This window comes from Pezoporus flaviventris, unplaced genomic scaffold, assembly GCF_033815535.1.
Source record: "Pezoporus flaviventris isolate CSIRO_AGI_PZ_B2104156 unplaced genomic scaffold, CSIRO_AGI_Pfla_v1 ptg000055l, whole genome shotgun sequence".
In the NCBI taxonomy this organism is placed as follows: Eukaryota; Metazoa; Chordata; class Aves; order Psittaciformes; family Psittacidae; genus Pezoporus; species Pezoporus flaviventris.
Genome location: NW_026892603.1, coordinates 1,451,844 through 1,477,632, shown reverse-complemented (window position 1 = coordinate 1,477,632; position 25,789 = coordinate 1,451,844). Strand labels below are relative to the sequence as shown.

The 25,789-nt window shown below is 39.8% G+C and overlaps 1 protein-coding gene across 1 annotated transcript; it reads right to left on the bottom strand.

Annotated features, from left to right (window-relative positions):
- Positions 1-2,609: 2,609 nt before the first annotated feature.
- Positions 2,610-25,718, bottom strand: MACC1 (MET transcriptional regulator MACC1). The gene is made up of 5 exons (XM_061469173.1): positions 25,677-25,718; positions 15,006-15,120; positions 10,810-12,848; positions 9,787-9,975; positions 2,610-2,926 (listed from the first exon to the last, which is right to left on the bottom strand). Exons 1-5 carry the CDS (start codon positions 25,716-25,718, stop codon positions 2,711-2,713), a joined length of 2,601 nt encoding a protein of 866 aa, XP_061325157.1. The 3' UTR covers positions 2,610-2,710.
- Positions 25,719-25,789: the final 71 nt, after the last annotated feature.

Sequence of the window (25,789 nt, the reverse complement as noted above, 5' to 3'; positions counted from 1 at the left end):
ATTCAGCTCTCCTTCAACACAGAAACAACTTTGCTGTTGTTTTACAGTGAAAGTTCCTGGCCATGAGACTAACAGGCAACAGCTTCTGCTCCTTGAGCACTTATGTTGCTGAGTTCCTGCTCACTGACCACCTTTTCATGATGCATTTTCTTTCAGCCTTGAAGGCTTTCAGCAGCTTGTCCTTGCTGCTCGATTTGGTAGAATCACACAACCAGGTGCTTCAGGTAGCTTTTTTCCCACTTTTAGCTAGTAGTAACAACAGGAAAATACAGGACTGTACTAATTCATTACTTACTTTTTTTAGTAGGGCCTGTAATATATGTTTACTAAAGGTAAGAAATTAAGATGTGAAAAAAAAAGGATGGAAGTTAAATCCTGCCTTCAGAAGCAGAAGTAAGCTGAGTTGCTTAGCTGTTGCAGCCAGGTTTACAAAAGAGAATAGGGAAAAGGTAAAGGCTGAACAGGGCTTTAAGTAAGGGAGCATAGTCTGATAGGATGCATGAAGATAAGCTGGTAAGAGAACATGGTGAAGCTGAAAGACTTGCTCAGTGATCTCCTCTGGTATTTCAGTTGTTAGGGAGCAGTTTTAAAAAGGGATATGGTGTGAGACCCGTTGTGCCACTGCAAAATCCTGTTCAGGTTTCACAGTATCTGCTATAAACAGGGTATACGGTGAAGGGAGGAGCAGTCTGGGGAACCTACAAAAAATACCCTGGGAGTAGGCAGTAATACATTGTAAATATAATTTTAAAGAATTTGTTTTAATTTAATTTAATGCCTATTTTTAACACTTAGAATTTTAACGTTTGAATTTATCATTTTACCTTTAAAGAAGGTACCTTCTAAAAGGAACTGATATGCACCTTTGCCTCACCCAGCAGCACAAAAGAGAAAGACAACATACACTTTCTCCCCTTTTGGGGGCTTCACTACCTGCAAGAAGGAAGAAACAGCTGGTCTCTGCACTTGAAGTACAGATAACAAGAGAAAGTTATATTTTGTCTGCAGATCTTTTTAAACCTGCATGGGGCAAGACATAAAATAGGTGATAGCAGCTGAAACAACACGGGGCTTTGATAATCTGACTCCTTTTTTCCTACCTTTCCTTGATCAGCAAAAACAAATATTATGTTGCAAATCGGGAGCAAGTCCACGGGGTAACTTGTACACAAACTAATAGAGTCATTCCCTGATGCTAAAGGGTCTTCTGATGAGTGACCCTCTGTTACTGGAGCAAAGTTCATTCCTCAGCCTCCTTCCTGAGTTATGCATGCTTTGGGAAAGCTTAGTGAAAGCAGTAAAGAAAGCAGGTTTGAGGAAAGGGAAGGGGAAGAGAAATGTTGAAGTTTACTGTTTTGTTTTAGAATCACAAAACCTCCCATCTTAGTAGAGATCAACTGAGATAACAGTGGAAGCACATGTTCTGGACTGAAATACTACTATTCTGTGGTACTCCTGAAAGAATTTGTCTTTGTCTTGTCAACTGTGATGTCAGAATGCTGGTTGTCATGAGTATTTGCTGATGTTTCTCAACCAGTGTTGATCAAAGCTGCTCAAAATAGCTTTAACCTCTTACATCTACCACTTAACTAAAAATATATTTAACATGTTAAAAAAAAAAAATAAAGTTGGTTAGCCTGAAGCTATTATTCAGGCTGTACTTTCTGTATTTATAATAAGCTATATTCAGTCACTGAAAGATTTTTATTGATAGCATCTAAGCAGTGTTCTTTTTTGACTATATGACTAATGATAATTAATCGCTGCATAAATAAATTAATCAAAAAAAACCCCATTGTTAACTAGTTTTGAGAAAATAATAACCATCACCCATATTATTCATACAGTAAGGTAGAAGAAAATGGTAAACAGAAATGGGTATGAACTGTCTACAGCCCGTACACATACAAAACAGCTCTTCTCTATTTACCTATTTAATAACAAGAGTAGGATTAAGCAAATGATGAGAGGGATGGGCAGTGTACACCAAGGCGGCTTCCGGAATTTCTGTTCAGCCAAATCGAGACAGATTTGCTGGAATTAAAATAAATAAATCAATAAATAAAAAGACACAAACCCTCTTGAGTTACATCAACAAACCAAACAAATCAAGTCACCTTCGACCACCAAATTGCCTCTCTTCCAGTCTTCAAAAAAAGCTGTTTTGGGACGACTGCGCAAATATTTCCAGGTGCAAATAACTCTTGAATCCCTGTTTTGTAAGAGATGAGGTTAATTCTCTCCCAGTTGAAAAAGAATCCTAAAGTTTTTTCCAGGCTAACCTGCACCCCTTGACATAGAGTTGAGGGGTTTGGGCACTAACTAAAACAATGTATTAAATGTTTAGATTTTAATACTTCACTGAAAACAACGTAAACCTAGGCCCCACAGGCTGAACTCATCCATGCATAGTTCTGTGCTTGAAAGTGATCTCCACATAGAAGTCAGTGCAATCAGAAATAGCTCCTTGTAGAAACTACCCTGTAGAATTCATGCCATTTTTGTTGACCTCACTAGTTTAATCCCCTCCTCTTTTCTTATTTACTCAGTAGCAAGATTTGGTGAACTATACCCAAGAACTGTGGGGCTTGACCCAACATCAGCTCAGGTAAAGCAAACTGCATTCTGTTGTGCTCTGCAAGCATCACTGAAACACAGGTATCAGCAGTACAGTTTCTCAAAAGAATTTCCCAAAACATATCTTGGTAGTCTATTCTTCTTCCTCCTTTTTGGAGAAAGCACTTGCCCTTAACACCTCCATGCAGTTCACAAGAATCAATGTTCCAGTTAACTCCCGCCAATGTTTTGTTACTGGGTTTTTCATTTTATCCAAGGCTGATTGCAGGTCTTGTAAGACATCCCTGTAACTGCCTCCATAATGGGCAGCCCACGTGTAGAGGAAGTCATATGCAGGTTTCCACATCATCTGAAAATAAAAGGGAAAAAAGTGAAAAGGTTTAGTTCCAGAAATTGAATTCTTAAGAAAAAAAAAAAAAAAAAAGCTAAATTTTTCCAATGGTAGAAAAATCACAGACAAGAAAAAAGAAAACAGGTGTCACACTGAAATGCTTTATCATAAAAGGCACGGTGATATATAAACTCCAGTAAGCTTATGTACTTCATTTATATGAAATTCTCAAATCCTTAGAGGGGTAAAGAAAGAGAAATTCTTCATTCAGATGATTATCACCAATCCAAAATATATCCCTGTCTGAAAGCATAACTCAAATAACAAGCAATATAAAGAAAACCCCTAGGTCATTTTTGCAATGCATACCCAACAGCAGTTTCCCTTTTGGAGTCTGGCTGTGCTTTTGGTGGTTAATGCCTCCTTTTGTCTCACTAATCAGCATCCTACTGTCCCTCTGCTTAACCTGGAACTTTTAAACTTGCTTCTTGCCTTTACAAAAAGGTTTTCCGGTAACAGCAGCTGGAAGTTGGGCCAAAGTCCAACTAGACCTTTACCTGGCTACTAACATAAAAGACAATAAAAAAATGTTTTTGAAATACACTGGCGACAAATGTAGAGCTAAGGAGAACCTCCATACTTTATTGGATGTTGGAAGTAACACAGTGACAAAGGATGAGGTACTTATCTTTGCCTCAGTCTTTAGCAGTAAGACCAATTGTTCTTGGGATACCCAGCTCCCTGAGATGGAAGACAGGGATGGGGAGCTGAATGAAGCCCCCATAATCTAAGAGGAAATGATTAGCGACCTGCTACAGCACTTGGACACACACCGGTCTATGGGGCCAGGTAGGATCTACCTAAGGGTACTGAAGCAGCTGCACAAGGACTCTCTGAGCCACTTCCCATCATTTGCCAGCAGCCCTGGCTAACTGGGAGGTCCCAGTTGACTGGAGGTTAGCAAATGTGACACTCATCTACAAGAATGGTCAAAAGGAGGATCCAGAAAACTAAAGGCCTTTCAGTCTGGCTTCAGTGTCAGGGAATGCCATCACGTGGCATGTAGAAGCAGGAGAGTCAAAAGCTTTTATAATTAATCTTTTAAAATCAGGACATGCTATTTAGAAAGAGTCCTGCAAGTAACAAAGGAAATTAAAAGGTAGGCTACCAGTACTTCTTATTGCAAACTACAGTATATTTTATGCTAAACAAATATGGAGGAGATCCTTAGCAAGTGTAATTTGTCATTGATCTAGTGACATTAATTAAGTTATGACAGCATGATTCAAATACCAAACAGGACTTACGTCTTTCAAAGTGCTGGTGTTCATGGTCTGCTCAGTTTACAAACAAAAAGATTGTTTTCCCAGATGCTGCTTTTCCAAATTTAACTTTGGCTATCCACTTTCTAGTTTCTCACTCCTCACTGGCAATAAAGGTTTTGCAAACAGCAATCAAGTTAGGAATTGTAGGGATGATACATACAAAAGCCACAAAAACTGTCCTAGAAGGCTCTGGCATCTGCTTTTTTAACACAAACACACTTATTATGCATTGTAATAAAAGCATATGGACTGATGGTTGCAAATTTGTATATATACACACAGAAGTGATCAGGAAGTCCATTTTTTTTTAACATCTTATTCTTTTTTAATGGAAAATCAGTTTTCATGGTTCTGAAGGATAACTCAGGAGGAAATCGGTTATTTCCTCAATATTATTCTATTAGCTTACAAATAAAAAAAAACCATAAATCTCTACTTCCTTGATATAAGCTTTACTTACTTCAATCTTTGTGGAACTGAGTAGCAGGAAGATTTCTTTACTCATAGTTCTGAGATTTTCTCCACATTTGGGCTAAGAACTTGCAACATACCCTAAGATTAATTCTGCAATAGTTTCTGTAAACATCTCCCTCAGCTTCTGCTGCCTTTGTCTCTTATCCCCAAATGGAAAAACCCATAGAACTCATATCCCCATTAGCACGTCTCACAGCCTGATTCGTCTGGCTTCTTCCTTCAGTTTAAGCCATAAAAAAGTGCTTTCAGTGAAGTTTCTCATTTAGGTCTACAGGAGGAAAGGGTATTATCATTGACCAAAAACGAATGGTGTCTAGCTCTCATTTTAAGCAAATCTAGATTAAGTCGTAACCAGAAGGTTACAAAAGGAGGAAAGAAAAGTGATAGGTGGGAAGAAGGAGAGTGATGAATTCTTTCCTTTTATTAAAGTCTATTTTGAAAAATGTTTTTTATGTACTACTGTAAATACTGTACATTACACCATACTCTAATGAACTAAAACAGCTCACCCTGCATGCATTTATGCTGAGACTAGAAAGTTTCTGGGGTATTATGTTTAGTTTGATAACCAAGGCAGCCAACAAGAGAAGCTGGGATTTCCTCGTATTCTGCTGCTTGCTGCGCCTTTTCTCTGTCTCCTGCTTGCATTTCTTATATTCCTGCTAGGCCAAGACATTTGAAGAACTGGAGTACAGTGTTCTGTCTTCACTAGAATGTGAAAGACAGCGACTATGAACACATGCTGTTGCTTTGCCTTATGCTAAAGGTCAGTCTGACACTGCAGTTGGAAAATTGGCCAAAACATGTAAAATACAAATGCAGGTTTCTTCTACTATGTCACAACTGATTTCTTTTCTTTTATTAAAAAAATTAATTATAAAAAAGGAGGAACAAAAAATTTATAAACTGGTCATTAGTGAAGCATGATTATCTCAGCAATAATCTACACATTCACCACACTGAGCTAACAATACAAACAAGGTTTCTAAGGTCCTTCTTCACATCCACATATTCACATGCATTGGGTGAACTGAATTGCAGTGACCTTCCTGAATTATATCAAAGATTTACAGGCAAAACATTAAATCACTACAGCATCCTGGGCATGTCTCATCTCAGGTGTGTACGTGAGTTTGCCCTCTGCTCCCACTGCCTCTGATGAGTAGGTAGAATCATAGAATATTTAGGGTTGGAAAGCACCTTAAGATCATCTAGTTCCAACCCCCCTGCCATGGGCAGGAACATCTCACACTAAACTATGTCATCCAAGGCTCTGTCCAACCTGGCCTTGAACACCACCAGGGATGGACCATTCACACCTCCCTGGGCAACCCATCCTAGTGCCTCACTGCCCTCACAGTAAAGCATTTCCTCCTAATATCCAATCTAAACTTCTCCTGTTTCAGTTTTAACCCATTACCCCTTGACTTATCACTACAGTCCCTAATGAAGAGTCCCTCCCCAGCATCCTTGTGGGCCCCCTTCAGATACTGGAAGGCTGCTATGAGGTCTCTATGCAGCCTTCTCTTCTCCAGGTTGAACAGCCCCAACTTTCTCAGCCTGTCTTCATATGGAAGGTGCTCCAGTCCCCTGATCATCCTCGTGGCCCTTCTCTGGACTTGTTCCAACACTTCCATGTCCTTTTTATGTTGAGGACACCAGAACTGCACACAATACTCCAGGTGAGGTCTCACAAGAGCAGAGTAGAGGGGCAGGATCACCTCCTTTGACCTGCTGGTCACACTCCTTTTGATGCAGCCCAGGATACGGTTGGCTTTCCGGGCTGCGAGCGCACACTGCCGGCTCATGTTCATTTTCTCATCGACCAACACCCCGAAGTCCTTCTCCTCAGGACTGCTCTGAATCTCTTCTCTGTCCAACCTGTAGCTGTGCCTGGGATTGCTCTGACCCAGGTGTAGGACCTTGCACTTGACATGGTTAAACTTCATAAGGTTGGCATCAGCCCACCTCATAAACGTGTCAAGGTCCCTCTGGATGGCATTCCTTCCCTCCAGCCTATCAACCGAACCACACAGCTTGGTGTCATCGGCAAACTTGCTGAGGGTGCACTCAATCCCACTGTCCATGTCACTGACAAAGATGTTGAACAAGACTGGGCTCAACACCGATCCCTGAGAGACACCACTCATTACTGGTCTCCAGCTGGACATTGAGCCATTGACCACAACTCTTTGTGTGCAGCCCTCCAGCCAGTTCTTTATCCACTGAGTGGTCCATCTATCAAATTGATGTCTCTCCAATTTAGAGACAAGGTAATAATGATACCTACATCCTCTATAAAGTGATTTGGAATTTACTGATGAAAAGCATTTCAAAATCTAGGCACCAACAGTATGCACCTCAAGTTGCCTCTATGATCACCTAGGGGAAGATTTCTCCCACTATAAAAATAATTAAAAGCAGAAACATTTTTCAACCAATCAATCCTCTTGATAGTAAACAGTCCTTGATGGGTAATTAATTAGTGCTTTCAGATAATCCACAATAATTAATGAAAAAAACTTATTACACCTCAGTCTTTGCTGGGTTTCCTGTTTTCACACCAACTACTACTATTAATGGTAAAGTTTTTCCATTAGAAAATTCCAGGCTGGCAAAAGATTATTTTAGCCAGGGTTCTTTTGCACCTGTTAAGTAAAAGTGATGATCAGCAATCATCTTGAGATTAGTGAGACTAATGCTAACTTTTTAACAATGCTGGGGGCATCTCCACAAAGATAGAAATTTACAGTGCATTAGCTACATTCATTTTGAATCCCTGCTGAATAATATACACAAAGCTTTGTAAATAAAATACTGCTTTCTGTATGTAGAAGTACAATTAACCAGGGCACTGAGAAGTTCAGAGGTCTGAAGAAAGCACTGAAACTCAGTATAAAGTACTGAAATTTAAGGTTAGATTCAAAGAATAGTGAGGATGCTGAGTATTCACATGAGATACCAGTGTCAGAAACCTGATGGGGTTGGAACTCACACCTATGTGGGCAAATGCTATTACAAAGCTCACACAAAACCAATAAATACCCCATGAGCACACCCTAAGCCTTGAGAAATAATGTAATAAAGCAAAATTCTGATCTTTCATTGCTTGTTGAATGTTCTCTTAAAAAATGGAACATACTGTATTACTGGGGGTTTTATGATAAATTCAACCATTCTGTATTCTGGCAGCAGACACTGTTATTGAAAGGCAGAGAATTTTGTAGGTGTTTTATCATTAAAATAATACAAAATGCTCCTAAAAATAAATTAATAGGGTGCATGAGCCAGGAGATGGGCTTCACAGAAATAGACACCCCTTTAAAACAAAGTAAATATATTTTTTTTTAATATATTTTTATATATATGTATATATACAGTCATATATATATAAAAAAAATAAAAAGGTATGGCACTGGAAAAAGAGTTTTAAGATTGTTTTAGTTGCACTGTCTGTTAGTAAAGGAGAAAACATTTCCAAATACCATGGAGACCAGTAGAGTCACATATCATTCAGGTCTATAATTCCTTCTCTAGAAAGCTGGTTTTGTCAGACAGGCACAGAAAGTTTAGTAAGTACAACAAAATCCTAGTAAGTTAGACAAGGCACTGTATGACAGTAAAAAATAAAAAAACAACAGAACAAATAATGGAAACGAGAAGCATTCACATTATGTTGGATTTGAGTGCAAAAACATGGTGATTTTTTTTTTTTCAGTAAAAGTAGCAAACTAGGAATTGGTAGACCTGAAGTTTTCTGAGGGAAAAAAAAAAAAAAAAATGTAAGGAGGAAGGTGCATCCAGGCACAAGCAATATACCCAGAATAAGTAAAATAAATAAATAGACAAAATATCTGAAAGAAAAGTAAGGTCAGAGGAAGAGGTACAAAATCATCTTGAGTATTGTGAAAATGTGAATGGGAAATAGTGATTTCTTTGGAATGCAGAGGTGAGAGAGAAGGAATTCAGGCTGGATCATGTGTATTACCTGCAATGATCAGGAGAAAGGTGGTACAGGCAGAGGGAGAGTGGAGCCTGAATGTAAGCACTAGAGGCAGGTCAGCCTGAGCATCATTCAGCAACTCGTATATAAGAGGATATTAGGATAATGCCCAGTCTGGGACCTAGAAGTCATTGGCACATAACTCCATGGGAAACAGTGGATCTATTGGATGTTTTGGTCTTAGAGAAATGCAGGAAGAAACTTGGTTGCCCAGGGAACCTGTGTCAGGAGCACAGGCTGGGCCTCAGCTCAGAGGCATGGACAAGGGCTCACCCTGTCTTGTGACATACCCGACATTGCATGGATGCCATGGGTACCTCTGGGCACCTCAAATGGCACTAGAGATCTACGAGGACAACCTGACTTTTATTTAGAACTCATACTTTTGTATAAGCAGGGTGCTTTACAAAGAAGAGTAAATAGCATGACCTGCCTGACAAACTATGAAATTAAAACATGGATTTGCCCTGTTTATATAATAGGACAGAAGTGGAATTAGTGTCAGAGATTCCAACCTTTTGTCATACTACTCAAGCTAAATGATGATAAATATGACACAGGGACAGAAAAGTGTTAATGGTGGAGATAAGCTTCCTTTCATTGGAAAGAGCAAAAATTGCACTAAGGGTGATTTGAAGCAGCTACTGAAAGGACTGGATGGACTTCCTTATTGAGTCGGAAATGACAACAGTGGAGTAAGTAAGATTAACAAGTGAACAGGACAGTAAGAAGGGACTGAATGTGGCCCTTGGTGTGGGAATAAAAAGCTGAAGCTCAAGAGACAAGGATCTCCACAGCCAATTTATTTGGCACAATAACACTGAACAACTGCTGCAAAGGAATATCTAGACAATTGCAAGCAAAAGTTGGAGAGAATTCCTCATATTGAAGGACTTAAATGAGAAGGTCAAAAAAATTAAATGAGAAGGCCAAACTGCAAAATTAAATTTAAAATTGAATTAAATCCAGAGGCCAAACTGCAAAAAGAAAGAAGTGCACAAAGCAAAGAAGAAAGATCTCTGGCTGTGTTTGTTCAGAGGAGAAAGTGTGCACACACCATTACATCTGAGCCTTACCTCCAGAGCTACTGCCCCATTTTTCCCTTGGTGGGGTACTTCATAAGCGTCAATTTGATGCTTTGTGAGTTGGGCTAACTTCTCCGCAAGCTCACGCCAGTATTTGCCAAGCTTGACAGCTGAAGTCAAAATGATTGTGTCCTGGGTAAGACGTGCCACTAATCCCTGGCAATCTATTTTCAAAAGTGCCTGCAACAATAATTTTCTTTAATTTTTCTTCACCAGTAATTACAAAAAGAACATCATAATTTAACAACACTGTTCTGCATTTCTAAGCAGACAGGAGGGCTTTTTGTCAGTGTTCTTACAAATATGTAACTATTTTTCCTACAAAAGGTGTTGCCAACAGTTTCAGAGGAAAACTGCCCACAAGGTAAAGAAAAAATTAAGCTGGCATTCAACTGCTTCAGCATTCCAGTGTCCAATGGATCCTGCCAGGCTTGGAGGAAAAATATGCTTTTCCAACAAAAATATATGGACATCAAATTTAGCTTTTGAAAGCATGGCATAAACTTAAAAATTAAGTTAGAACCCTGTTACATTAAGGTGTGGTCCTTTGTCTGCTGCTTTTATGGAAAATGACTGATTACATTGGCCAGCACCTTTTGATTTACATCTTCCATAGAACTGATAATTTGCAGACCATTAAGCAGAACTGAAAGTGTCAAACTCTTCCCTCCTCCATGTCAAATGAGAAATTAATAACAAACAAATTAAAACCATTCCAGGAGTGAAACCCTGAAATGGAAGTATGTTGCATTCTCCTTTCTTTATCAGTTTGGATAAGGGATAAGGAGAAAAATAGGTGGTGGGTTTTTTTTTCTTCTCTTCAAATTAACAGCAAAATATTTCACTGAAAATACTGACTTTTTCAGTGAAGGATCAAGAACAAAGTCCAGAAGTTTTCCTTGTTATTTAGATACTGATTTTTAGTAAAGCATCAAGCATTTCTGAAGAAATCAGACATTTGTGTAGTTTCTTCTCAATGCATTCCCAGTAACCATTAATTCATGCAATACTTACAACAATGAGCTCATAAAGAAATAGTCTTTTTTTTTTGTTAGCATGGCAGTCTTCCTTCATCCTCTTGACAACATGTGCAACTCTCTCTGATTCTTTATCAGCATGTGCCTCATTAAAGTCATCCAAAGACATATGTGAATACCCTAGCACCTCAGCCAAAGGTCTCCAGTCATAAACACTCTCTGATACTGTAGACAGAACTACTGAGTAGATGTAAGTCAGTTTTTTGAATGGCAATGCAATTTGTTCAACAAGATTCCTGGTTGTAAGCTCACTATCTGCAGTGTCCATAGCTTGTTCTTTGGAAATCACTTTTATGTTTTTGCAATGTACAAGACCAATCTTTTTCCTGAGAACTCCTACATACCACTCTTTTACTTTAGTTTGTCCCACAGCTTTTATTTTATCTTCACCAAGAAGTGCTATTGTGTCCCCTTTAAAATATTCTAGCAAATAGTCAATCTTATTTTGACGTAACAGAGTTTTCAAAGCGACTCCATAAGTATTAACACTCAAGGCTTTATCTTGGAACTTTGGGTATTTAACTGTTGGTATTAAAAGCCACGGCTCAGACTTGATTTCTTTGCAGTTTTGTAAGCGCTTTGGCCTATTGATAATTCCACTTAATTTTGGAGCTGGATCAGGAGTTGTAACATGGAACTGTGTTATATGGCTACTTTTTGAGACTTTAATCTGAACAAGGAAAACAAAGAAATGTATCTCCTTACATCCAAGCATGGAAAACAGGAATTGCTGGCGGACCATTTCACCAGTTTTCAGCTCTTCCTCTTTGATTTTTTTGCTTTGTTCTTCCATCTTCACTTCAAAATCTGGATCACAGGACACCAAAGAAATGTTTAGATCTTGTGGCTTTTCAAGCAGAAATGTATGTTTTCCCCACAGCTGAAACACAACAGGAGGCATGTTTTTCCCGCCCTTTTTTATATCACAAATTGTGAGTTTTCCTGGAATGTAGTTATGACCAAAGACTGTAAAAACTGCTGTAAAAGATGGATGAATGTGTTTGGGACCATAAATTCCAACTGAGACTGTTCTATGGACATAGTCCCAGACATTAGTTGCTGGAGGCTGGATTTTGTTTGCTTGTACAGCAATCACCGCATACATCACATGACTTAGGTCCGTTAGCTTCACTTGTATGGTATCTTGATAAGTGTAGCAATTGTCTAGCTTCTTAAAAGGCCCCTCTTTGTTGAGACTAAGAAAGCACACAATGTCACTCATAACTTGGCTGAGGGGATCATTCTTCACTTTAGCTGCGACTTTCACCTCTAGGAAAATGGCTTCCCTTGTGTTCAGGTTGCTCAGCCTAAGTTCTATCAGAGGACTTACAGTGCTAGACATCTCATTGTTTAATGACGATGGAGGGTTAAGGATAGCCTTTAAACCGACTTCTTGGAATTCCCCAGGTAATACATGACCCACAGGGACATGAACGTTGATATCTGAGTCAGGTAGCTGTACTGAACCCCCTTCATGATTCAGTTTACAAACTACATGGATGTCTGTAGCTTGTGTTTGTGCCCATCCAGGACTATGGCTCATGGCTTCTAAATCTAGACAAGACCGTGTGAGTTGTCGGTGACTCAACCAAGCCATCTTGTAGGCTTCACGGTCATTTTGAAGCCATGCCATGTCCAAAGCTATAGGGTTTTGAAGTGTTGTCTTGCGAGGATTAAATCTTCTGTTATCAACAATATCCAGGAAGTCAGAGACACTCTTGGATCGTCCAGATCTTCTTGCTGAAGTCTTTCTTAGAAGACAGTCAATATCTAGCTCATCGCCTGAGGAAGCCAGAGAATCCATGTTGTTAGAAACTTTGGAGAATAAATAGGGTTTTGCTTTTAAGATCGAAAGGTATTTATTATTTTCATTTCTATTTGAAGCAGCTATGTCATGTACAAAAGGATTGGAGGCTGACAGTTCATTCCAGAAGGGATTAGTCTTGGAAACAACATTGGTCTGTCTGAATACATCAGACCAGTCAATATCCAAATCTGATTTGCTTTCACTGACATCTGTTTCAAAGAAAAAACAGAAGCATTTTCTAAAGCACAGAGACTTGAGATATTCCATTAATTTCCAACTGACAGTCTGTTAAGCTAACAAGTGACTAAATTTATCCTCCTAAAATGCATATAGATAATTTATATATTTCTCCTTCAAGTTTTTAAAGGGTATTAATATTGGTTTCTAAATAGCATTAAGAATCTTTGCTAATATAAAGATGGCTAACAAATTAGTGGTGAAGGATGTAAAGCATCTTTTGCAAGGTGCTGATTGTTATCAACTATGACTATTAATTGGCATCAAGTATGCTAAGGTCCCATGAGGTTTAAATACTTTTATTCCAGTAATCTTTGGCCTCTTACAAAATGCTATGGATGTCTTTCTTTTCTGTCTAACTCTCTGCAAAGATTAAATAACTACTGTTTCATTTTTCAAACACTGTACACAGTACAGACAAATGTATTATTCAGGATTCCTTTTCATGTTAGTGCACATGCATTTAATTGATAACAGCACTCTTAGAATTTATCTTGGTGTGTGTGGAATTTGTTATACTGGCTTTCCATTAAAAAAATTGTTATAATTTATGAGGTCTTCTACGATTTGAAGTTTGGAGAGAAACGTTTTTGTGGCTACTAACTTTTCTGAGACTGTACTTTAATAGACAAGTGGGGGGGTGCAATATTTAAATATAATTTTAATAAAAATACCTATTATTAATTAATACCTGTTTCTTATGAAGGCAAGGTGTGCTTATATTTTATATTAGTAACTGTTCACAGAAGTTGGTTTATAGGTTGGATCAAGACTCACGCTTCCTGCAACTAATAGAGTATCTGCAGCTTTTTGTGCTAAGGGTTTCTATTACTTCAGTTTTCCATTATTTTGCTACATATATAAAGGTTAATCCATGTGTTTTTTGTACATCCTTGTAAAGAATTTTAATTCAACATTTCTATTCTTTCAGCATATCTATATCCTTCATTATTACACTTTCCATAGTACCTTCTATCTACAAGGTTACTAATTATTGCTCAATTGCAAGGACAGCACATTCATCTACAAAAAAAAAAAAAAAGTTAGTATGTTTTTTCATTTCATCTGTCATAAATTGTGACAAAAAGCCAAAACCATAATTTTTTTCCACAGTTCTAGAAAAATCCCAATTTGGAAGAACAAAAGTGGAATTTACCTGCTCCCCAGTTGCCCATCAGCAAGGCACTGTTTTGAGAAGAGCCTTCCAGGTGAGCTGCAGGGGATAGCAAGCCCAGGACACCAGCCATGGCCAGAACCACCAGATGGAGCTGGGCTGCTCAGCACCAGCTGAAAAGTCCTTTTGTTTCACAGGCCAAAAGCTTTCCTAGTACTGTGATGCTATTATAGTCAAATCATTATCAGCTATTAAAAATTAAATTAACTAGTCCCAAAAGAAATGCGAGGGGTTTAGCCTGGCTTTTTCCCACACCTAAAGGGTATGTTTCTACAGAAATATTCTGAGCAGAAAACTCTGGCAGAGCCTGAGTCATTAGGCCAGACACTTTCTCACACCAAGGTAACAGCACAGATTACTGGGTGCAAGAGGTTAGAGAGGAAGCAATTCCTTCTCCCCAACTCACACAGCAAGTGCCAGGTTCACTGTTACTCCTATCTGCTGCTGGACAAAAAAGCTAGGAGAATTCCTGCCTTGTGGAGGCAAATGTTTTCTTAACTTTTGGGTTAAAACAGCAATGAGAATAATGAGACTCTGTTTTTTAAACTGGCCTAACTCCAAAATTACCTTGCCTTCCTGGTTCTTAAATCCCAAAATTAATGTAGTTTGGCTAAGAACTCCCTCTTCTCTTCCATGTCTTGACATTTATTTGTGCAAGGTTAAGGACTCCAGCTCTTCCTGCCAACCTGTCTGACCCATGTTTGCTATGGCAGAGGACAGAGGACTTCTCTTATATGACAGCAAGTTTCTTCTAGGGGACCTTGTGAAAATCCCCAGTGTTCTGACTTCAGCGACATCTACAATGGCCTGAGTAGTGCAAGACACAAGCAATAAAAATAAGAAGTGTACAGTGGTTTACAGAGTACCTAAAGCTCCTGACATTATTTAGAGTTTTTCAGAAATAAAAGACTTTAGGCCAAGAGCTTTAGTACAGAAAGTAGCAGAAGAAACTTACTGTAGCTGCCTGAAGGTGTCCAGTCATCCACATCAATCAAAGTCCCCTCTGACCTGCTCCTTGGAATCTCTCCGCTGGTTAGGGAATCTGTTCCACTACTGGAAGTGTTTACCTCCTAGGAAACAGTTAAACGTATAAACCATCAGCAAGTTTGCATTTGAAAAAGGGGAAACTGCTGAAGAATAATTGAGCTTTGCTGCTGTGATGTGACACAAATGGAAAAAAAAGTGAAGTTATAGTCTGCCCAAGAGCACCACAATCCTGAGTCTTACCATCTCATTTGCAGCAAAAATGCCAGATGTTACAGCTGTTGCACAATATGGTACACCAGTCCATAGCGAAGGTCAATAGCCCACATAATTCAACATTTTGCAATTGGAACTGAGCCAATTGTACATTAACTTCTGTTCAGGTCTTTTTTAAAAAAGAAACATCCTAATATCTGTTTTCAGATAAGTTTGACTAGAATCATGACAGGTGCAGAGACAGCTCTGTCCCTTCCTTTGCCAATTAATATAAAGGACATCCAATTATTCCTGCTTTATCATTCAATTGAAAGCAGCCTCACGACTACATGCCTTGGTCCTTATGGGGGATTTTAACTACCCCGATATTTGCTGGAAGACTTACACAGCCAGTCATTCACAGTCTAGGAGGCTCCTCCAGTGCATTGATGATAACTTCTTAATGCAAATGGTGGACAAACCAACTAGGAGAGGAGCGCTGCTGGATCTGGTACTCACCAACAAGGAGGGTCTGGTTGAAGTGGTGATGGTCAATGGCAGCCTTGGCTGCAGTGACCATGAGATGGTGGAGTTTAGGATTCTATGTGGGAGGAACAAAATACCTAGCAAGGTCACAATTCTGGATTTCCGAAGGGCCTTCTTTGGCCTCTTCAATCAATTGCTAAGGGAAGTCTCATGGGAAAGGGTACTAGGTGGTAAAGGGGCTCAAGATAGTTGGTCAGCATTCAAGGACCACTTCTTCCAAGCTCAGGATCAGAGTATCCCAATGGGTACGAAGTCAAGTAGGAGAGCCAGGAGACCAGCATGGTTAAACAAGGAACTGCTGGGCAAACTCAAAAGAGAATCTATGGATTATGGAAGGAGGGGCTGGCCACTTGGGAGGAATATAGGACAGTTGTCAGAGAATGTAGGGAGGCAGTTAGGACAGCTAAGGCCTCCTTGGAACTTAATCTTGCAAGTCGGGTTAAGGACAATAGAAAGGGCTTCTCCAAATACATAGCGGATAAAACTAACACAAGAGGCAATACAGGCCCACTGCTGAACGAGGTGGATGCCCTGGAGACAGAGGATATAAAGAAGGCAGAGGTGCTGAATGCCCTCTTTGCCTCTGTCTTTACTCCTGCAGACTCTCCCCAGGGGACCCAGATTCCTATAGCCCCAGAAGGAGTCAGGATAAAGGAGGACTTTGCTTTGGTGGATGAGGATTGGGTTAGGGATCAGTTAAGTAATCTGGACATCTATAAATCGATGGGTCCGGATGTAATACACCCGTGGGTGCTGAAGGAGCTGGCGGAGGTCATTGCTGGGCCACTCTCCATCATCTTTGGTAAGTTGTGGGAAACTGGAGAGGTGCCTGAGGATTGGAGGATAGCAAATGTGGGTTTTCTTGATTTCAGTAAGGCATTTGCTACTGTCTCCCACAGCATCCTCATAGATAAGCTAAGGAAGTGTGGGCTTGATGATCAGGTAGTGAGGTGGATCAAGAACTGGTTGGAAGGAAGAAGGCAGAGAGTTGTGGTTAATGGGGCAGAATCTAGCTGGAGGTCTGTGACTAGTGGAGCCCCTCAGGGGTCGGTGTTGGGACCAGTGCTGTTTAATATCTTCATCAACGACCTGGATGAGCGAACTGAATGTACCCTCAGCAAGTTTGCTGATGATACTAAACTGTGAGGAGTGGCTCACACACCAGAGGGCTGTGTTGCCATTCAGCGAGACCTGGACAGGCTGGAGAGTTGGGCGGAGAGGAACTTGATGAAATTCAACAAGGGCAAGTGTAGAGTCTTGCATCTGGGGAAGAACAACCCCATGTACCAGTACAGGTTGGGGGCTGACCTGCTGGACAATAGTGAAGGGGAAAGCGACCTGGGGGTCCTCGTGGATAGGAGGATGACCATGAGCCAGCAATGTGCCCTTGTGGCCAAGAAGGCCAATGGCATCCTAGGGTGCATTAGAAAGGGTGTGATTACTAGGTCAAGAGAGGTTCTCCTCCCCCTCTACTCTGCCTTGGTGAGGCCACATCTGGAATATTGTGTCCAGTTCTGGGCCCCACAGTTCAAGAAGGACAGGGAATTGATTGAAAGAGTCCAGCGCAGAGCCACAAAGGTGATTAAGGGAGTGGAACATCTCCCTTATGAGGAGAGGCTGAGGGAGCTGGGACTCTTTAGCTTGGAGGAGACTGAGGGGTGACCTCATCGATGTTTACAAATTTGTAAAGGATTGTGTCAGGATGAGTGTCAGGATGATGGAGCTAGGTTTTTTTCAGTGATGTCCAGTGATAGGACAAGGGGCAATGGGTGTAAACTGGAGCATAGGAGGTTCCATGTGAACATCAGGAAAAATTTCTTTACTGTGAGAGTGACAGAGCACTGGAACAGGTTGCCCAGGGGGGTTGTGGAGTCTCCTACGTTGGAGATATTCAAGGCCCGCCTGGACAAGTTCCTGTGTGATGTACTGTAGGTTACCCTGCTCTTGCAGGAGGGTTGGACTAGATGATCTTTTGATGTCCTTTCCAACCCTTAGGATTCTGTGATTCTGTGATTCTTCCTTTGCTCTTCCCTGAGAGAACATCAGGTCAGATATTCTTTTTTAGTCTGTACATGAATGATGTAAAGTACCCTTCCTTAGGGCCCACACCAGCACAGCAACAGCCCAAAGAGGGGACATTCAGGTCTCTCCTCTTCCTTGTTCTGGCTACAAGAAGTTCTGTTCAGTTTTGATGCAGTTTGCACATGGACTGAACTACATGAAAGCTGTAAAACAGATGCTGCAGTTGAGAGACAGTCAACAACAAAACTATTGCAAGGACAAAGCAGAAGGGGAATCCCACCAAGGCAGGCAACAGGAGGGTTAACCTTGCAAGGTACCGTTTGCCTGATGCTATCTTCAGCTGCCCAGAAAAGAGAATTGCAGGTCTTCAAAGGGGCACTGAGTATCCTACGTGCTGAAGCTACTTTGTCCCGGAAACAGAAGGGAAATAAAATATTCTAGATCATTTTGTGCAGGAATGCTCAAGTTAGTGCTATAAACCAAGAGGCCATTTAGTGAATGCCCCAGAATCCTGTCACTGATCCTATACATAGTGAGGTATAAACGCTAATACACAATAAATACATTAAATGTATGGTTGAAAAGAAAACCCCCAAATAAACAAGGGAAAAAAAAAAAAAGAAAAGGTAAAAAAGACAGAATGTTTTTTTTTGGTCCATCCACAGGATATAATAGCCAGTTTTGTGGAAGACTCTGAAATATTGCAGCCGGTTCTGCAGTAACAATTGCAGCCTAAGCAGATCTCTTGCTGTGACTGTAAGAAGAAGGAATTTTCAGTTACAGTTCTAGTAGGTGAGTTATGGGAAAAAGGAAGCATACCTTATATCAAAGCATTACTGAATAGAAACTGTAAGTCAGCTATCTGTTTCCATTGCAAAACACAATGGTTTAAGACAACTTTTCTTTTTTTTTCACTGCAAATGTAAATTGGTACTTTTTATTCTTCCCACAAGAGCTCACTTCAGCTAATGGCAATTTGTCCAGGTACTGATTTGCACTCAGGCAGGATGCAAGGCTGAGGTCAGCCCAATTGTTACCCAGCCACTCTGCTATCACAAGGCTGTACGGACTTTCAGGTTCCTCTGTTACCAGAAATGTCAGATGTTGGCTTTAGAACTCCTGATTTCAGACAGTAGTGAAAAATAGCTTCCAAGACTAATACTTTGAGGCTTCTGCTATTAATACCCCCACCTGAACCAAACTGGGAATGAAGATGACTCTTTAAACCCAACACCATAATTCCAAGATCTGACATCCAATACCTGTTTAAAAATATCACTGTTCCTTCTGTTTCTGATAAAAGACAGTATCTTTGATAATGTGTACAAATTCCTTCAAAGGAAATAAATTTTGCTTCAGTGTTGGCAATAAATACACTGCTATTTTAAAAAGAATTTTTCTTTGCACATTTATTGGGATTTTAGACTACAGATACCTTACACAGGTGTAATTAAACCTCCCCAATTCCTGAAGCGGAGCCTAAAATAAAAATCTTGCACGTTTATACGATGTGTTCAGTTTTTCAACATTTTGAGATGCAGCGTCTGATTGATAACTTATTGATCAATTGACATGAGAATCTAAGAACAGTTCTTTAAATAGTTAAAAGACCCACAATTGCTTCAGTAGCTGTATGAAGTGGGAAGCAGTAAGGATAAGGAAAGTATACAAGAGTGCAAGTAGATGCACAGTTGCTAAAATAGGAAGCCCATGGGGAAAGGGGAGGGAGAGGGAAAGAAAAGCAATCTCTTTACACAGTGTGAGTATATTGCCAGAGACATAACAACAAGATTACATATGGAAGTTTTATAAATACTAAGAATTTCTGCAAATAGAATAAGCTATTTCCTAAAAGTTCCCTCTGGGAACTTCTTAAAACCTTCACCACTAGCCTGGCACAAGGACAGAAGAGGCAGATACTGGAAAGGAAAACAACATTCAAAAACAAGTCATGCTTCCCCACCCCAAAAGCGTATGTGAGTGTGATGAGGGAGCCTTTGTGATTCAGGCACATTTTTGGGCCAGCCAAGAAGAGGACAAGAGAAGGGGGGAGATATAATCAGTTCTGGGCAAAAGATGACCGTGTCTGGTCAGCATGTTAAGGGATGTGGGAAATGCTGGGGACAACCTGTACACACACCATTGGGTACCAGGCAATGTGCCTTCTGAACAGTTACATGAACTGGCACCACATCCTGTCTCTCCTGTGTTCCAGCGTAAGTGCTGGCAATGTATAAATCCCTAGTGTCTTTGTATGAGATTAGAAAAACAAGAAAATCCAATGCTCCCCCTTTTCCATGAGTACATTCAGTGATAAACTAGCATCTCAAATTTTTCATAGGATAACACTATTAATTAGGAACCTACCTGTACAAATCCAGAAGAACTATCATGCAGAGAAAAAAGATCAATGCATATGGGATATAAAACCATGCTCATCAGTGGCAAAGGGGAAACCCTTTTGCTGAAAAAAATCTGAGAATTACATATAGGAAGAATCCGGAGCTAAACTTTTCATTTGTTATAGTTACCGAGTAAGAAAGATGTAAACTGACAAGTGCATAATGGTGCAAAGGATGATTTGACTGACAGCATGTCAGCTCACAGTGTGAAGTGAGCAGGGAATGGAGAAGTGAAGAGACTTGAAAGAGATCAGCTATGGAGGTGACCAGGGAGTGAACTTGAGTGACTGCTGAGAGATGTGGCAGTTTTATGTGTAAGGGCAAAAAACAGTGTGCCAGGTGCACTTTGCTGTTCAAGGCTGGAGTGCATCGCTTGACCCATAAAACAGCAGGACTCAGGACCCAGAGTGCTGCTGGCAGGCATGTTGCAGAACTGTTACAGGGGAAGAAAAATGCATTAGAGGAAGAAGAAAGTCTCAGGTAGAAAGTTCAGTTTCACAGAAGTCAGGAGACAGATTTTCTGCAAATGGAATTTGTGCTGCATATGATGCCTCCAGAAATCTCTTCCAGGTCTTTTAAAATTCAAGTGCACTGCTTTTTTTCTTTCCAGTCTCTTTACCAAAGAAAATATGTCCTGCTGTGCTTAAAATAGGGGTAAGGAAGAAGATAAAAAAAGCCCAAAAGCAAACACTTCCCCACTGCTTTTGCCCTCAAAAATGAGAGAGAACACATTACTCTCTGTTTTTTAAATATCAGCATCCCAGAGCAAAACACTAGCAATTTTCCTTTGATTTACTCTTAACCCTTCTTCAAAAGCAGGTTGTATTAAGAGCAGAGCTCTCCCATGGCAGTGCCTTCCCATGGTCTCTTACATGAACCTTACACAAACAGTACTACTCAGCCATACCATTATTCACAAAGATTCATGGCCTTCATATCCAGAGGCTGAAGCTTATGCATTTACAGAGGCAGGACAAGCAACAGAAGGAGGTATTGCAGATACGCTTCATTCCTCAGGCTTGCTTTTAGCTATCATGGGGAAAAAAACTTGCTAGTTATATAGTCTGGGTTGTTAGACTTAAAAGTTTATTGCTGAAAAAAGGAACAAGGTATACTCACCAGAATGTTAAATATGGTGATCTGACCAAATACTGAATATACTGAATTATTTAAATTCTATTACATAGACAGAAGAAAAGGAATTCTAAAGAAAAAACAATACACAGAAGAGAGATGGTTTCAGAAGGCAGTACACATCACCATCAAATCTAAAACACTGCCTCTTCCCTGCAGATTAATATGTTCCTAGGTAACATTACAGTAATAGGTCATATTTTAACAGTCCTTTGGTACCTGTGACCTGGAACAGCTTTATACAGCTCAGAGTTTGGACCTGATTTTACCAATATGGTTACAGGGCTGAACCGTGGCACTGCAGCTAATAGCAGTACAGGATATCAAACAAAACCTTCAGTTGAAAGTGATAAAGTCTTTGACTTATTCTCTTAGCCTGGTGCATATGATGCAGTCAAGGAAATGGAGCTGTATCTCATTTTGAACAGAAACAGAAATGGCTTTTAATGTTCACCTTCGAGAGATCTCAACCCTTACCTTGCTAATGCTTGGCAGCAACCTTGATGCTTTAGTATGTCCCTATTACTTATAACTTTGTCTATAATGATAGAAAATAATTTTCAATTGATGCATCTGCTGGTTTCCTCTGCTGTTAAAATAGCTGTCAAGTTTGGTAGCTACTTTTTCAATGTTCTGAAAATTTATCACCCTGTGGGAACTGAAGAGCCATTACACTCCTTCCTGAACCTGAAGGGTGTAAGCTTTCTGCAGACCCAACACTGCTGCTTGTTACTGACAGAACTGCTTCTGGTAATACTGCATCTGAGCTAGCATAGGTAGAGCTAGTAGTCTCAGCACAACAAAAACAGGGTTTGAAGTGGGTCATCCTCTCAGTAGATTTCCACAAGTTCACAAGTAGGTTTTTACAGTTCTGGGTGGCCCAGAACTGACTGTTTTACAGCCTGTACGCAAGCAAAAATTGCTGTATCATAAACACTCCCTCTGCAAGGCAAGTACCCTTCCTTCCATTCCAAATATCTGTGCTTCTAAAACTGCTTGCTGTAAGCATAAGAGCTAGAACTTTTTTTTTTCCCCAATTGCAAACTTTACATTTGGGAATATTGCTTTCCAGAATCCCCAAGAATGTGTAGTTAAGTCTTTATGTCTTTGAGGTTTCAGCTACCAATCTGAAATACTCCATGCTTCCTCTTTGGCCTCAAGAAAAAAAGATATGTTGCCTTCTACTTACATTAGTAAGTAACTTTTTAAAGAACAGAAGATGGAAAGTAAAGATATCACTAACAAATCACAGAATCATAGAATCATAGAATAGTTAGGGTTGGAAAGGACCTTAAGATCATCTAGTTCCAACCCCCCTGCCATGGGCAGGGACACCTAATGCTAAATCATATGAATTAAAGGATCCAACTTCATACTGTTAAATTGTAATATTTCCTCTTTTTGCTGCACAGAGAAAACTGCAAGTGTATTAGCTTATTTTTTCTATGAACTCATCTCCTTACTACCTTGAAAAAGCCTCTGATTTCTTCTTCTTTATTTAATTAGACTTTACTTGCAACCAAGCTGCATGCAGAAATTACACTGGGACTTTGAGCAGCTTAGCTGTTAGTGTCAAGTGGAGATAAAGCCCTTAGACATCTGCACACTAGCTTGGCTTAGAGCCTACTCCCAACTATGCACAGTCTTTATTATTCTCTTCCCCAGGAAAGGCTCGTGTCTCTGTTAATGCCAAAAGTCAGCTTTGCAGACTGACAGATAGGAACTGTGGCCTTTGAGGGCAGGAAACAGTGGTATGGGACAGAAGGAGAAGTAGCTTTAACAGTATTGAATGATTTACAATCTCAGAGGTAAATTCAAGGATAATAAAATAAATTCTTTTAAGAGGCAGAAATCCTTTGTATGCCTCAGTGTCACAGTGACATGACCAAAAAACCCAAAAGAAGCTTTCTCTGTCCCGAAGACTTCATTTTGGCAACATCTGACTCTTCCAGTTACATATAGAAAATACCATATCTACTATCCACCCAGAAAGCAAGTAAAGCATCCAGTTTCTAGACAATCAAACCCAGGTCAAGTAGTGAAGTAGTTTTTCATTAGGAACTGACAATCAGGCATTTAGGAGTCACATGTTTATAGAAATAATTACTTTTAAATTTAAAGGCTGAGCACAGGCAAGCTAAAAATCCTTCTCACTTGTCAACATTTAAATCTCATCTGGTCCAGTGATGCGAGTACAAAAGTTGTGCTCTCTTCACAGCACCAGGGCAAAGCAGAATGCACCAAGTAACCCTCCTGGAGAGAAGGGCCTGTGTTTTACTTGCTTACAGCTCTTAAAGTTCTTACAACTGTAATTGTAATTAACATGAAGAAGAGATCTTAAGTGCCTGTTTGAGCTGGATAAGTTGCAAACATGCAGGATGTTTTTTCTGCTATTCCGGACTAAAAATGCTATAATAAAACATTGCAGCTGCACTATGCCAAGAGCCAGTCTTGAGCACCCAACTGTGGAACTAAATTGCCTGTCAGCATGCTGCCTGGATACTGACGCTTTATTCTGGACAGATGCAGATTGAAGATACATTAGCAAAATATGCAATCAGAACCCTGGAGGCAATCGAAACTGATACCCAGGTATAAAAGGTGCCTTTACTCTCCTGGTGTTCTGGTTTCAGCAAACCGGGGTGAGCACCTGGAGAAAGATACCAGTGGATATGGCAGTGAGCTGTGCTTTTTGTTGAGATAGGGGATGAGAAAGGGCTATATCCATAAGCACAACAGACTTCTGCTCCAGTGGAAAGGAAAAACACATCAGAAAGCCTGCACTGTCAGGTGGACTTTTTACATAGAACCACTTTGGTTTGGTGGTGGTTAATTTGGCAATGAGGGAGAAAGGACACAAAAAATAAAAAGCCATAAACACACAAGCACCAAAAAATAAGTTAACATGGCAAGCCACATCCAGAGTTTGCTATCAATGTTTAAATTGTGTCATGCATTCTTTCAAGATGTATGTACTAGCCAAGAAGAAATCCCAATTGTGGAGGGTATGAATGGGGCAGCAGGGAGAGGGGACTGAAGTCAGCCACTTGTTCCATTTCTCCCAGGAAATACAGAGAGGTCAATACTGAGGGGGTAAAAATGAGAGAAGAGGGTGACACATAAGCAGCTCAATATGGAGAAAAATGAAACAGGTAGCTATCTGTGTTGGGGAAAGAATTCCATTAAGTATGGTAGAAGAAAGTAAATCCATTTGGCAAGGACTCCTCTGGTTGTCATTAGAGGTTAGTTTGAAGAGTTAATAACTGTAAGTATAATTATTCTCCAGTGCATCCACAAATTACATTTTGCTCTACCTGACTGACCACATAACAGACACAGGGAATATGTAACAGCATAAATAGTATGTTTGATAAATTGTGATAATATTTACAAAGAAAGACTGATACCTATTTTTTGTATATTGATCTATTTTGACTGAAAAACTTGTTTAATAGTCCTTGGTAATTTAGGAACATAGTGAAGAGAGAATCAGAGAGGGAGTCTTAATCACAGGGACAGTTTCCAAGGTATACTGCAGAAAGTGCACTTTTTCTTTGTTGCTTTTTAGTGGCAATTATAGGCCCCAAAGTTTGGTCTGAACTTTCCTCCAGCACTGAGACATCATTGCATTTAAAATATTTATGCCTGCATTGTAATAATAGGCTGAGATATCCATTAAACTGCAACTGCAAATATTTTAAATGTATTTTTGACACTAATTTTGAAGGGAAGAAGGGAGGTGAATTCATAAGAATGTATTCTGTTCTCTAAAAGCCAAACCCAGAGTCTCTCATTATATTGCAGACTCTCCCTTTACAGAAAAATTACACATGCTCTTGTCAAGCAAAAATTTCTCTATTTCTACCAAATGGGATTAATGTTTAAGTGGATAGTTTATTAATGAAGGACATTTGAATCTCTGAATTGTACCCTTAACTACTTATTAACAGTATCATTAACAGAATACTTTTACTGAAATAATATGATTGTCAGGTTGATTCTAAAATGGTAATGATACAGCATCACAAATGAAGTTGGAGGGAGATAAACTGCCATGCAATATCAGATCCCATTGAATAATCTATCTCTGATCACAAAGACTAAGTACTCAAGAAGAAGGAAATTCCGCTCATGAAAACAAAGAAGAGCTGCTTCCAGTACCGCTGGTAGTTTTATAACAAAAATAGGGATAATTCTATCTTAAATAAAACAGACATCGGTCTACAATAACACTGGATATCACTCTAAGGGACCAGTGAAGTTCAAGACTTGAGGCAACAAGTTCCCAACAGATTGCGTACCCTCATTTGTCTAAATTTAGTTCTTAAATCTAGCTGCCTTACAGGCTCATTGATTGAGACATCTGCAGCCATATGATCCTCCATTCACAAGAAAGAATAATCATCTGGTGTATGAAGTGAAAATGCCACATAGGCTATTGTCAGACTACAGAAGT